This window comes from Pagrus pagrus (assembly GCF_965226575.1).
Source record: "Pagrus pagrus genome assembly, chromosome: 1".
NCBI lineage: Eukaryota > Metazoa > Chordata > Actinopteri > Spariformes > Sparidae > Pagrus > Pagrus pagrus.
Genome location: NC_140185.1, coordinates 8,853,399 through 8,864,583, shown reverse-complemented (window position 1 = coordinate 8,864,583; position 11,185 = coordinate 8,853,399). Strand labels below are relative to the sequence as shown.

Below are 11,185 nucleotides of genomic sequence, written 5' to 3'. Positions count from 1 at the left end.
ACATAGGGTTTGTTTGTTTGACTTTTTTGTTATATCCTCAAGCAATAATGCATGAATCTTGATTAAAATTTTTTTTTTTTTTAAATCAGGTGTATACTATGCTTTTGAATTAAAGGGAACTGTTTGGTCTTAGCGGAGGTATACGTTCTACTCAGTGCCATTCTGTTTGTTTGTTTTTTAATCTGCTTATTTGTTGGTCCCTCTGTAATCTTTTCTTCTTTCACTTCCCCTAAATGTTGTAATCCTTTTACCCTTTATGCCTACTCTATGCAATAATTTGTTGCAATTTTCATGTATTAATAATTTTTTTTATTGGACGTATGTAAGCAGATTATACCTTGACGTTTCTCTCAGTTCCATGTACAATCCAGTGGTTAATTTGTTTAAGTTGTTTAATGCTTTAAGACTTGGTTTCAATTTTAAACGACCAGTTTAGTTTTAATCATAAGTCAATGTTTAGGACCAATTTTATTAAAATAACTTTTCATGGAAGTTTTACAGTGGATATCACTTGGTAATGTAAAGTGCCGGTGAGCTCTGAGCCTTCTGCTAACTTAAAAACCACAATTCACAAAGTTAGTTTGGAAAAACAATTTATTTATACACATATATTGAATCAAAGAGCATTTTATGATACAGGACGACAGATAAGTGACAAGGGTAACTTTCTGAGCCTCATAAATATGGTTCTGTAAGTCAGTGTCCCTGTCTTTGTGCATCACAGTTCGAGGATGAATCGTTCGACCTTCATCATGTACGCTGGCTTCAGGTAGCGCTGCAGCTCACTTTTCTTCAGCCACAGCAAAGAAGGGTTTTGGGCTGCGGGGGGCCCGCTGTCTGACAGAACGGCTTTGAAGAAGAACACCTTTATTCCGACCAAGCTCTCGGTCCGCGCCGCTTTGGGCAGTTTGTACTTGTACACTCCACAGGGGGCGTTGCCAAGGAAAGTCGCCTTGAAACCAGCTGCTGAGGGGAAGAGAACGTGTTGTGAGTTAATTCATCTGGAGACAAAAGGTGAGCTGAAGTGCAGATGTTCCCAAAATTTAATGCGGTCGTACTACTTACTCGCATAATTAAGTGTGGCATTACCCCAATGCTCTGTTTCTCATTCACTGCTGTGACAACAACACACTTTTCTCAATTAAGTTCTAATCCAATCTCGTGTCATCTAAATCACATGCTCCCTGTTGGCTCAACATGCAGGCTGAGGCAGCACCGCGACCATGTTAGAGATTCAATTCCCACCGAGTCCGGCTATATTAAAAATGGATCGACTCCTGCTACTGTAAGACACTTTAAATAAAACCCTCTTCCATCTGACACACGTTAATGTCAAGTGGAAAGTCTAATGGGGAGTGATTGATGGAGTTGGCACATTAATAGTTCATGAGCAGTGTTGTGAAACAGTTTAAGATAGTCAGTCACAGGCTTTTTATTCAGAGAGCTTAAAGGCTTGATTTCCATCGGATGCAGAGAGAAAAAAAAGAGGAGAGACAGTTAACGGCTAATGTTAAATTTCTTGTGCGAGGGATCATTATCAAATCCCTGGAACATTTGTTCCATGTTTTGCCAGCCGTGACCCCACAGTGTCTTCCTGTCATTATCTTACTCTTGAAGTCTAATCCACAGCGGACACCAGCGGACGTCTAAGTGGATATGACAACTACTCCTGAACTACCAGGGGAATTTGATTGGTAAAACGCTGCGTATATAAATGAATCGTTGCTCGCAGGCTTTCGAATGATTCGACCCTCTTGTTGTCGTTAATATGGATGATTGTACTGAAATACCACACAGCTATTTTAGATAAGATCGCATTAAACTTAAATGATCCAGAGGATAAAAGTGGGTCATTGCAGCAGAAGAGATTAGAGTGTAGATACAGCCATAATGCAGCAAATGGAGCATGTTGACAATAATACAACCTATAACAGCACCTTATATTCTGCCGTAAGCTATGGTTTTGAGGTTAATTGAAATACATTATGAACAATTTTCTCTACCTTCCTCACACTTCAATATGCTCATTCTGTTTTTTTCCATTCTATTTTATTTACCGTTAATATTATCCAAAAGAGATGCGAGAACAGAAGTAACTCTTCTATTGATGAAAATAAAAAAAACATTATCTATAATCATGAATCAGGCCTCTACCAGTAGAGCTAAATTTTAAGTAGTGTTAGTGCATTGATAACAGAGACATGTTGCTCTTTTTGCAACACAATAACACATTCCAAAATAATGCACTGACATAAATACAGGAATTAGTATTCACAGTGTGCGTTTTCTGTTTGTCTGTTTGAAGAATCCCCAAGAGCATCGTCTCTCTTCTCATGAAACCAAACATGCACCCTTGTATTTCAGAGATGTCATGTTTTGCTATATTTTACAGTTACATGGAAATCTACACTGTATTCTCCCTCTGTCTGGAACACTCTGTTTTAGCTCCTGTCTCTTTAAGGTCCCCCCTCCTGAATACCCAGTCTGCTCTGATTGGTCAGCTCACACACACCTGAGCCAGCACCAAACTAGCTTCTAGGCATAAATGATGCAAATGTGTGACGTAGTGTGATGTCGCAAAGTCACAGAATTAAAGGCGGAACTACTGACGAGGCGTTTCAGGAGCAGTGTTTTCTGTGGGAGAGAAGAGTTTGGGGTCACTTTGAAATGTCCTTATTTTTTCAAAGAAAGACACAATTTTATTCCATCAAAATTACACCAAAATTGATTATAAATAAAGCCTAGATATTGTAAATGTGGTAAATGACCATTTTAGCTGGAATTGGCTCATTTTTAATAATCGGTGAGCAGAGGACCATCTTCAGTAACCATCACTCTTGTGGTCCAAGGGCCCATTGTGTTAGCTAATCCAAGTCTGTCATGTTTAAAGGTCCTATTTGTAAGAAAAGCTGATTTTTGAGTCTTATTCCTAACTTGTCAAATACTGACGCTTTGGGATTGTAGGTCGGTTTGGACAGCATCCCTATGCGTCAGTATTTGACAAGTTGGGAATAAGAAAAACAACAAAACAAAAACAAAAATCAACATCAATTTCTTACAAATAGGATCTTTTAAAGGCTAATTGGTCTTTAGAAAACCCTTGTGCAAATATGTTAGTACAGCTGCAAACTGTTGTGCTGATTAAGGAAGCAATAAAATTGGCCTTCCTTAGGCTAGTCGAGTGTTTGAAGCATTAGCATTTGTGGGTTCGATTTTAGTCTCAGAATGGCCAGAAAAAAAGATTTCTGCTCTGAAACTAATTAGTCTATTCTCGTTCTGAGAAATAAATGCTTCTCCATGCAAGAAATCGCCAAAAAACTAAAGATCTCAAACGATGATGTGTACTACTTCCTTCAAAGAACGAGTAGAAAGAGAAAAAAACTATTAACGTCAACAGTGGAGAGGTGACTCCAGGATGCTGGCCTTCTAGGCAGAGTGGCTAAGCCACATCTGAGAATAACTAACAAAAAGAAAAGATTATGATGGCCAGAGACACTGGACAAACTGAGGCTAGAGAAAGTGTTATGGACAGAAGAATTTAAGTTTGAGGTGTTTGGATCACATTTGTGAGACAGAACAAATGAAAAGATATTGGAGGAGTGCTGGACGCCATCTGCCAAGCATGGTGGAGAAAATGTGATGGTCTGGGGTAAAGTGGCAGCTTTGTTCGAGGTTAAAGGGATCTTGAAGGGATCTTGAATAAGAGGCCATCACTCCATTTTGTAACACCATGCCATACTCTGTGGACGGCAGTTCATGGGAGCCAACTTCATCCTACGACAGGATAATGACCCACAGCACAGCTCCAAACTATGAAAATCTACTGAGAGAAGAAGCAGTCAGCTGGTATTCTGTCTTAAATGAAGTTGTCAGTGCTGTCACCAGACCTCAACCATACTGATTGTTGCGAATCGACGACTCTTTGACGAAAGCAAAGTTTGAAGGACAAAATTATTATTTCTAGTAAAAATATTTTTTTCTAACCTTGTCAGTGTCTTCACTGCAGTTTCTATTCATTTGGCAACTCATTTGACGGATTCAATTTTGAGTTTTAATGGAAAATTATTTTATAATTTTTTGGGTGACCACAATCTTTTGAGCGGCCCTGTATTTAGAGCAGGTCACTCCTGCTGAGGATAAATAGCTCTGGGATACAAGCATGGAATACTGTTTAATGACCAATATCAGTTATACGTGATTGGCCAATCACAGATATATCGATATCAGCTTATATGTTGTCTGATATGCGCCGATTTTGGGTAATTAATCATTATTAAATTCCCAGTGAAGTTGACTTTTTCATTGCTTTATGTCATTTTGGATAATAAAGTTTATTTTTAAACTGTAAAGTATCCTGATGCCATTTCACATCTTTGTCACATGTGTTCCGTAAATACATTTGAGGGATCTTTGCAAAAATTGTGTGTATATACACAAATATATATTGGCCACTATATATTTCATATATATAAAATATAATATAAATTAGCTGATATAACGATATATGAAATTATTTTAGTCGTACTAGTATTGGTGTTGTTGTCAGTCCCAAAAATCGAGTATCAGTCGGGCTCTAAAAAGAAATGAAAATGGAAGGTAGGGAGGTAGAGGGAGGAAGGGAGGACGGACGGATGGAAGGAAGGAAGGATATCTGCACAAAATATTAGCAGCTTCATTTACACATGACTAATACCAACATTAAAAAAGTCACGTTGGTGTTACCTGGCAGGGAAGCGACGGCTCTCTCGGCCGTCTGCCGCAGCGTTTCTCCCTCCTGCCACTGAGTCTGAGGCAGCAGCCACAGCTTCTGCCCGCCGACCTCCTGCTCGGCCAGAAGGAGCAGCGAGTTGGCCAGGCAGCGCTCCGGTGAGGTCAGCTCCTTATCTACATCAGCTAAACAAGAGACAGGACCATCAGACGCTTCACAACAGCTACATCTCTCTGTGCGACTGTCAAGCAAAATCGACACAAACACTGGAAATGTCACGGGAAATAAAATGCAAATTGGGAGTGCTGGAGCGAGTAGATTTTCTGAATGTCAAAAAAATAATATAAGTCTCTTTCCTCTCTGGTAATTTACTTTACATTGAGATGTACGAGACACCTTCAGATTATCTTTTTTTTCTTTCTGTCCTACTTGATTAATGATTGGAGCAAGACAAAAGGTGGAACACTCTAATGTATTTTATCAGGCACACTTCTAATAGTTATGGATATTTGCATACAGTGTATATTCTGCTTTACTTGTTCAAACATTTTGTCCATTTCCCATACTGACCTTTGACCCTTGGTGCTGGCTGGAAGCTCTTCAGCTTCTGCTCCCAGGAGTCTTCCAGGTCCTGAGCCAACATGATGTCCTGGTCCCCTTGGCCATCCTCTTCATCCGAGTCATAGTCGTCTGCCTGCTTGCGACTCAGTCTCTCAGCGTCCTCCAGCAGCTGCAGCTCGTGGTCCGACAGCATGCTTTTCTCCTGCTCCATCTGAAATCAAGCCACAGCGCGTCTCCGATCAAACTCCAGGACCTCTTCTTACTGACTTTAGAAATTGTTGCTGTGTGTCGTCTGATGTTTGTGAAGGAACAAAGTGACTGTGATCCACCTCATTACCCTCTGTAGCTCGACATTATTCCGCCACTTATGTCACAATATGTGTTTACAGTGTGTACAGCTGCATAAAATGTGAAGAAGAACAAAGCACAACAAAAAGACAAAATGTTTATCATAATTTTAAACTATTTAAGGGTGATTTTCATCACTCTTAATATGATTTAGTAACAAAGGGGTATAATCTCCACCATTATATGTAAAAGCTTATTATTATTTCCTGTTGTTTCATATGCTGTATATGCCCTTTATTTTTTGTTTAAGGACCTCATCTACTACTGTTCGTACACACCTTCAATCTCTGGAAATAACAAAGAAGCAATTCAAGTGGAAGTGACCAAGTATGTGAGATAAGCCCCCAACTACGACGCTTGTGAACTTATGGAATTCAAATGTAATGAGAATAAACTTCATGGTAATATGACGAGCCGATCAAAATTCTGTTTTTCTAATAATTTGTGTTACATCTCAATTTGAGACTGACTGAAGAAACTTTTGCCATTCACTCAGGAAACAGATATATTGCCATATTTCCTTTCAGAAACAGACATTATTCAAATAAAAAGGAATCAGACTGATGCCTGCACAGTGTTAATTGATGCTGTACAGTCTATCAAGCAGACAGATTACACGGCAATGGCAGAACTTCTCAGTCCTTTATGAAGTAAAAATAAATGAGAGGTTTCAATATTGTTTATTGCACAACTTCTTGCAATATATGGATGGTCTCTATAAACTGAACATCCTGTCCAGACATCTTAGGTGGATTGTTAACAGCATGTCAAATTAAAGAGCCTCCCTGAATAATCTTAAAACCACATTTTACTAGTTATGACTTATAAACAACATAAATTGCACATTCCCAGGTTGAAAGTCAGGTGTTAACTGGATTATGTGACCCACTCGACCTGCTTTATATTTACCACTACATGTTTGTATCACTGTCACACAATATATGTTTTAAGTGTTAACAAAATTGGTGCCTCCATAGTTTTTAGAAGGATAAGTAAACCATAGGTCGATAGAGCACTACATCTGTCAACCTTTCCTTCTTTAGCATCGCAGCACGTGAGATGGATTTCAAAGTGTAAATGTGGGATAGTTTGCCTCAAACAGTTGCTGAAACCCGTTTTGATAATCACTGTTAACACTTCATTTTAGTACTGAATAAACGCACCTGGTGCAATAATTGTCTGAACTGCTCCTCTATGGGGCTGCAGTCCGCTGTAATGACCGGAAGCCTCTGCAGACACACCGCTGCCATCAAAGTCCAAGGAGAACTCGCTCTGTCCGTCACATTTTTGGTCTGCAGAACCGTCCGACATACAGAAGTGCTACAAAACGGACGAGTCGCCGTGTTCACGACCGCTGTCCTGCTAAAACTAGACAGAAACTGTAAGAGAGACCGACTCGCCATCCTTCTACAGGGCGCAGCCATCTTCTTCTGTTGCATTCAACTGTATGTGCACAAAAATGGGGTACTGGCAACTACTCATGAAAACAGCCTAGAAGTGTGGTTTTCAACCACGTTGTTCCCTAGGTTGTACCAAAATGGAAGATTAAAAACATTTTTGTTCTCAGATGTAAATTGTTTTTTGTTTTTTTTCATTACTCTCATGTATGGCAGATGTATTGTTACTTGAGGGCTGGAGTTCAACGGAGTTATTTAAATTTACGAGGGTTTACAAAGTCCTTGAAGGCAGCATGTTTCTAGTCTACCCATAATTCTGTGCAGGAAACCGGACGTTCCATTCATACAAAAGTGGGGGAGAATGACGTTAATAGCTTTAGAAAATATGTATATAGCTCATTGTATGCAGTACAGAAAAAATATTATGACATCTACAAAATACATATAAATACAATCTGTTAAACTCTACAAGTGAAGGTTGTATTTGTACTGGTGAAAAGAATGTTGTTATGAGCACGGCGCCCCTCAAAATAAAAAGATTTTACTGGTGTGGTCTGGATTTCCAGCTCCTTCAATGTCACGTTTGTTGTGTCAAATAGCTAACTGTATGATATCGAAATAGTTTTGTTTTAACACATGAAACATGTATAAATTAAATTGTGTATTAGTTAGTTCTGTGAGTAACGCGTGTCGGCAGCTGGCTGTTTCCCTAAATGCAAATGGGAGCTCTCTGTAAGTGTTTCATGGGTCTGGTTTACTAGCATCGTACTTAGCTAACGGCTAACATTAGTTCTGATAAAGTCAGCCTGCTGCATGCTGAGTGTTATATTGTGACTTTTCATAACTCCCTGATGACACTAGTGGGGATCATAGCAGGACCTAACATTGTTTTTTTTATTTATAACGATGATGCTAATGATATTTTGTTTGCACAGTTGTGGAAGCAGTGGGCTGCAGCGAGCATTATGTACCAGTGCTGTCAGACTTCAGGAGACAGCAGCATCCAGCACAGAGTCTGAGAAAACCTCCAGAGACTTCAGGTCAGACAACCCAACACATGCATCTGTACATGTCTGTCCACTGACTAAAGCATTCTGAAGCATTTCTGATATTTTTCCTTTAATTTATGTGTATGCTCACTAAATATAAACACAAATCACTACAGTATAAATAATGTTGATGAGAAATTAACCCTAGTTTTAATCCCTCAGCCATTTTCCTCCGCTGCCTGGTCAGGACAGTCCACTGAGATGGGGAGGAAAGAAGTTTGAGGAGTTACCAATCCTTCATATTAAAGCCACATACAACAAGTAAGTGATATCTGCAAGTAAAGCTGTCATTAAATACTCAATTGTTGGCATTTTGGAAAATTTTAACCTGTTTCCACGAGTTATATATTTGTGGAAATATCAATATTTGAGTCCATAATTCACCCAGTTAATTTTATTTTCCATATAATTTAGGTTAGGTCAGTGGAGTCTAGTGGGAAATTGTGGAGTGCAAATTATAGCATCATTGAACTCATAGATGTTTCTGCTGTGGCAAGTCAAAACACAACAAAAACTGGCTTTTTATTTTTTCTACCTTCAAATTTATGAAAACCACAACTTCAGTTTTGTGCTTCCAGATGGACAGAGTGAAAAACGAAAGAAGTTTTCTATGGTCACAACTCAGAAAAGGTCTTTAGTCCTCATTAGACGATGCATGGAAAAGTATTTAACAATGTTGTCAGTGTGCCGCTGGAGAGCAGATTGTAACTTCCATCTATCACTTCAAGTGGAAACAGCTGCAAGTAATCAAACGGGAACATTACATTACATCTTCAAGGTAGTTATTATTAATAATCTTGTGGTGAGTAGTGAATGTCGAGTTGAGTAGAAAGTGATTTGTAGGAAAAGGCTCCTGAACCAGAAGAAGCTGTTGGAAGTAAAGCAGACAACTTCACAACATTTTCATTAGCTGTTATGTGATGCAGTCAAACCAGCTACGGGCATCATATAAAGCTTCGTCAGCGTGACAGTGTGTGGATAAAGATTTTTGACTCTTCGAAAACTGAGTGTTCCCATCATTTGTAAGCAAGTGACCCTGTGACTTGTCCGTCCTGTCCCAGCACACACATCCAGCTGACAGACAGCGCGGGACAGTCGGTGGTGAGGACGTCCTGCGGAACAGAAGGCTTCAAGAATATCAAGAAGTCGACTCCCGTCGCTGCTCAGACTGCAGGCATCTCTGCTGCAGCGGTAAGTTCAACACCTGTGGCTTAATGTGAGAGATCGGGTTCAGTGTTTACCATCTGATACTCTCACCCTGTTATCAAAGCAGGACGAGCATTTGTTTTAAATAAATGAATATTAGTGAAGGTCACATTCTGCTTCAACACAGTGTAACAACACTGATTTCTGAATATTAAATGTTTGTTTTAAGTAAGCTGCCCTCTCGAAGGACTGTGACAGAGTGCAGCAGTTGGTGTTAAGTGCTCATTTAGACTTTTTATTAGCCTGATTTATGAGGCCTGCTGGCTAACAGGAGTAAGGTCACACTGATTCACAGTAAACACACTGAAGGAATGAACTGTTCTTTCATGGTGCTGCTGTAATCTTAGAATTATTTTAGCCTCTGATCTGCTGTTTTTAGATGTTGTAGAGCAGAAAATGAAAATATGGTAAGTTTTTTTTTTATTTAATAGCAGCTTTATCTCTAGAAATTTACCATTTGAAAAAAAGAGTAATTTTGGTCAACCTCTATGTCAAGTTCTTCTATTCCTCAGACAATGTACATAATCAATGCAGTCCTACTTCATTATCTGCTCTGTGTATGAGTTCTGTTAATGTAAATGAACTCTGATGACCTTCCTGTCATTTTTTACATTATTTAAAGGTGATGACTTAATAGTGTTCATGAAGTGCAGTGGAGATAACTGACAAAGCATTAACTACAGGAACGATTTGTGGCTGTTTTGACCTTTAACCTCTTCATCAGTCATTCTCCTAATGCTGGATTCTACCGAATGAAACTCGGCTGAACATGTAGCCATCAATCCTCTGTGTGTGTCTTCATCTGAACAGAAAGCCACAGCAAAGGGAGTGAAGTTCGTCCGTGTTGTGGTCCGAGGTATTGGTCCTGGCCGTCTGGTGAGTGCAAGAAGAAAACATTTCCATTGTGCATCATTGCCTTGTGATCCCATTTTCATTTATCCGTAGCTTCCCCCCTAATAGTCTGAAATTATAGTAAATCTCACAGGTCAACCGTTAGAAATGTTGTTGCTGTGGCAACTAGATAATTTCCATAGCTCATCCATTCATTTTTTTTTTTTTTCATTTAATGTCATTTTATAGTCTATGAAATGTCAAAAAAAAGAATACGATGCTCATTGCACTTTCCCAGTGTTCTGGGTCATGAAGCTTGTTTTGTCCAACAAACAGCAGATTAAAAGAGCAAAACCTCACATTTGAAAAGCTGGAACCTTGTTAATTATGCTCAATGAAAAATGTCTGAAGCAAAAATTTGACATTTTCTGTCTTCAGTCAAGCTAATCCACTGACTGTTTTCATGGTTATTTGATGAGCAGAAGTGGCCTCTTATTTCAAAGTTACAGTCTAGCATTTAACAGTTTAGAAAGTATGGGCCCAGCAGGATGTAGGGGTGAAAACATGGTTTGCAGTGTGTACTGCTGACCCTGCTCTGTGTGTCTATGTGTCTGTAACAGTGGCAGTGCACCTCAGATAGGCCTGTCACTGCATGAGGAAATTAATTTCAGTCTTTTTATAATGAGGATCATTTAAGGAGCCTCAGACATGTTGATCTGTTCCCATTAACTTTGTTAATGAATGAATGTGTTTTTCTCTGTCGTGCAGTCTGCAATCAAAGGCGTGACGATGGGAGGCCTGGAGGTGGTATCGATCACTGACAACACCCCCGTGCCACACAATGGATGCCGCCCACGTAAAGCCAGAAGGACATGACCTCTGCGTACCAGAATGCACCGCAACAGGAGGAAGCTCTTGTGTTGTAATATGTTAATAAAGTGTTTCATTGTACCTTACATAATTCATTTGTGGAAATAATTGCAGACGGTGTTATTAATGAGCAGAGAACAGGTGTTTGAGTCCTCTGCTGCGACTTTTGACACATGAATAAATCTTCAGTCTGACTGCAGGCGCTCTGATGTTCA

At 39.4% G+C, this 11,185-nt stretch overlaps 2 protein-coding genes across 3 annotated transcripts; one reads left to right on the top strand and one right to left on the bottom strand.

Annotated features, from left to right (window-relative positions):
- Positions 1 to 576: 576 nt before the first annotated feature.
- On the bottom strand, positions 577 to 7,071 carry mrpl46 (mitochondrial ribosomal protein L46). Of its 2 annotated transcripts, none has more exons than XM_084360983.1 (4): positions 6,781 to 7,071; positions 5,279 to 5,480; positions 4,723 to 4,893; positions 577 to 966 (listed from the first exon to the last, which is right to left on the bottom strand). In XM_084360983.1, the coding sequence occupies exons 1-4, from the start codon at positions 7,054 to 7,056 to the stop codon at positions 719 to 721; spliced, it is 897 nt and encodes a 298-aa protein (XP_084217109.1). In that variant the 5' UTR covers positions 7,057 to 7,071; the 3' UTR covers positions 577 to 718. The 2 variants fall into 2 exon arrangements, with proteins under 2 accessions (XP_084217109.1, XP_084217110.1); XM_084360984.1 differs by having other exon boundaries at positions 577 to 963; positions 6,781 to 7,059.
- Positions 7,072 to 7,574: 503 nt separating this feature from the next.
- mrps11 (mitochondrial ribosomal protein S11) lies at positions 7,575 to 11,185 on the top strand. The gene is made up of 6 exons (XM_084361016.1): positions 7,575 to 7,746; positions 7,950 to 8,054; positions 8,226 to 8,324; positions 9,125 to 9,254; positions 10,080 to 10,145; positions 10,869 to 11,185. The coding sequence occupies exons 1-6, from the start codon at positions 7,658 to 7,660 to the stop codon at positions 10,974 to 10,976; spliced, it is 597 nt and encodes a 198-aa protein (XP_084217142.1). The 5' UTR covers positions 7,575 to 7,657; the 3' UTR covers positions 10,977 to 11,185.